Below are 2,500 nucleotides of genomic sequence, written 5' to 3'. Positions count from 1 at the left end.
CACTGCTGTTCAGCTCGTATTTATTTCTCAGTATGAATTTTCACATTCCAAAAGACTTTCTTTTCATGACACTGTTAACCTTATTGGCACAGATGACAAGACTACAATACCATGCCCGCTGTAATAAAAGTTCATCCATTGTCTTTAGACAAAGATGGCTCTACAAGTGCTTAGCCTCCAAGGTATCAGTTATAAGTCTTAGTTATCTCATGGTTTACCCTTTTCCTTGATTTTTTGACAGCTTCATTTGTATTACTTTATTTTTTTTTACTGTTATTAATATATCAATAATTTAATAATCATAATATAAATAAAATAATAATGTCAATATTAATAGTATTAGAAAGAAAAACACAAGTTCCTGCAAATTCAAGGAATAGGGATATCAGGTGCAGTCACTAGGGCTTACTGATACACATGTGGAGCCATCTGTATGTAACAAAATTCACAAAAACTACATGGGAAAGTACATAAACACAAAGTCATTGGGTTAACAGATAACATCTCTGATGCCTCTCCTATTTCCAATCTTCAAATCCACTAGCATTTTTCTTTGAATCTTTGTAGAATTCTATTATCAGTCAACCACTTTCTTTTTTCTAAACGCACCAACCATTAAACTGAGAGGGAATAATAAAAAACAAAACTTCTATATAAATGAATCTTTAATAAAAATTTCAATGCATTCAAACAACCACCCACTCACTCAGCATCTTCAAGACAGAAAAAGACACTGACAAAGAATAAACATTGAATTAGAAACATTTTTTTTGTCAACTTTCAACTAAAATTAGTAAGAGAGATGTAATAACCAATACATTAACACTGTTACCTAAAACTTTGTACTTCTGTTTCTTGGTCACTGAAGGTGGAAACTTAAACCAGTTTGGAAAACACATTAATCTCGTTACTTCCTCAGGAGTGAAATATCTCAACTGAAGGCTCTGCAATAACCTAACTCGTTCAGGGTCATCTGGTGATAATTTCTGAACCTCGGCGTAAATCTCTGGCATTGAAATATCAGTGTTATGCTGCACTATAGACCCAGTTCCCTCAACATAATGAGCATAGCCTTTGGTGAAGCAACAGGATCTTTTGGACTGGCTTGTAACTATGTCTAGGATCATAAAATATTTCTGTAAGACTTTGGTGCTGAGTAGATATGGCTCTATGTTTCCATCTTTTTCAAGGTAATGAGAGAGCGAAGGTTCTATATCTCTGAAGGAGGTAGATGTTTGAAGGCAATCTGCATTCCGTGACGAGTGAAACTTGTGCAACAAGTATTGTAGTGATGGCAAAATGTGCTTGTTGCAATCCTGACACAGACCCTCTCTGCTAGGAACACTCTCTTGTGCTTTACAACAGAGGCAAAAAGGCAGCTGATTTAAAACCTGGAAAAATAGAAATTACAAAGCATTAGTTTGTCATCTATAGAATCAATACTTTAATATGACCTATAAAAGGGACCAAAATGTTTTCTGCACTATGCAAGGTACAAAACCAAAGAGTATGGGCTTTATCCAAGAATACATTATCTAACCAGACATGCACATGGGGCAGAAATAGGGTCTCCTCACTAAGCAGTAAATTTATACACATTTCTCATGATTATGGGGGAGAAAATCCAAAAATCTTTTTGAATCTCTATTAGTACATGCTTCAGTATAAGATAATTTATTACTAAAAACTAGTACCTCTCCATATAGCGAAATCCTCATTATTAGGATAAGTTGTCTAAATATAGGATATAACAGTCACAAATTAAGTTTACTTAACCCCTTGGATCCGGGTGATGTGACCATCACGTCATGAAAAAATCAGGGTTGAGGGGTGGGTGACGTGTACATGCTATCACGGGAAAATCTGGCAGTAAGGCCTGGTGACGCAAGCTTGCCTTCATGAGCATTGTGGCTAAAAGCCGGGGTGATGGAAAGAACTCACCACAAGTGCACAAACCAATTGGGAGGTTTATTTTACTCATTTGGTAACTTTGCATTATTCCCATCAATGTATAAGTGTGGAATGAAATGTCCATGAGCGGTAACTGGAAGAGTGCCGGCCCCATAGGGGTCGTTATTTCCATGCTCAGTATTGAATTCTTGGCGCTGTGAGCAGAGACACAGGTTGTTTTACAGAAAATTGTATATTACGTAAAGATTTTAAATGACACAAATAACAAAGTGTCACCAAGATTACATAGAGAGATGATTAGAGTCTGTGCAAAGAAAAAAAAAAAACTACTATCATCTGGATAATGCAAATCAAATGGCATATATGGAAATAGTCAAAAAGCTAAAAACTCCTGTGCATAAATAAAAAGAGTAAATAATTACAAATAGGAGTCACAGACTCTCGTCTGCGCTACGCCTACATTAGGCTTACACGAGTGGCTGCTCTGTTGAGTGACTGAAGCAGTCACTCAGCAGAGCAGCCACTCGCGTAAGCCTAATGCCTAGATTTTAGGGGATTTGATTGCCGTGACACAACCGGATCCGATAGG

At 36.6% G+C, this 2,500-nt stretch overlaps 1 protein-coding gene across 2 annotated transcripts in view; it reads right to left on the bottom strand.

The window, feature by feature from the left end:
* Positions 1 to 647: 647 nt before the first annotated feature.
* LOC125031838 (tRNA (cytosine(38)-C(5))-methyltransferase-like) overlaps positions 648 to 2,500 on the bottom strand; it is a 29,728-nt gene continuing 27,875 nt past the window's right edge. For both annotated transcript variants that reach the window (XM_047622810.1, XM_047622811.1), the window contains exon 6: positions 648 to 1,391. In XM_047622810.1, coding sequence (XP_047478766.1) covers positions 774 to 1,391 — 618 coding nt within the window. In that variant the 3' untranslated portion in view covers positions 648 to 773. The remainder of the gene's footprint in view (positions 1,392 to 2,500) is intronic.

The sequence above is a fragment of the Penaeus chinensis genome, chromosome 13 (genome assembly GCF_019202785.1).
Source record: "Penaeus chinensis breed Huanghai No. 1 chromosome 13, ASM1920278v2, whole genome shotgun sequence".
Taxonomy (NCBI): Eukaryota; Metazoa; Arthropoda; class Malacostraca; order Decapoda; family Penaeidae; genus Penaeus; species Penaeus chinensis.
This window is presented reverse-complemented; position numbering and strand designations above follow the sequence as displayed.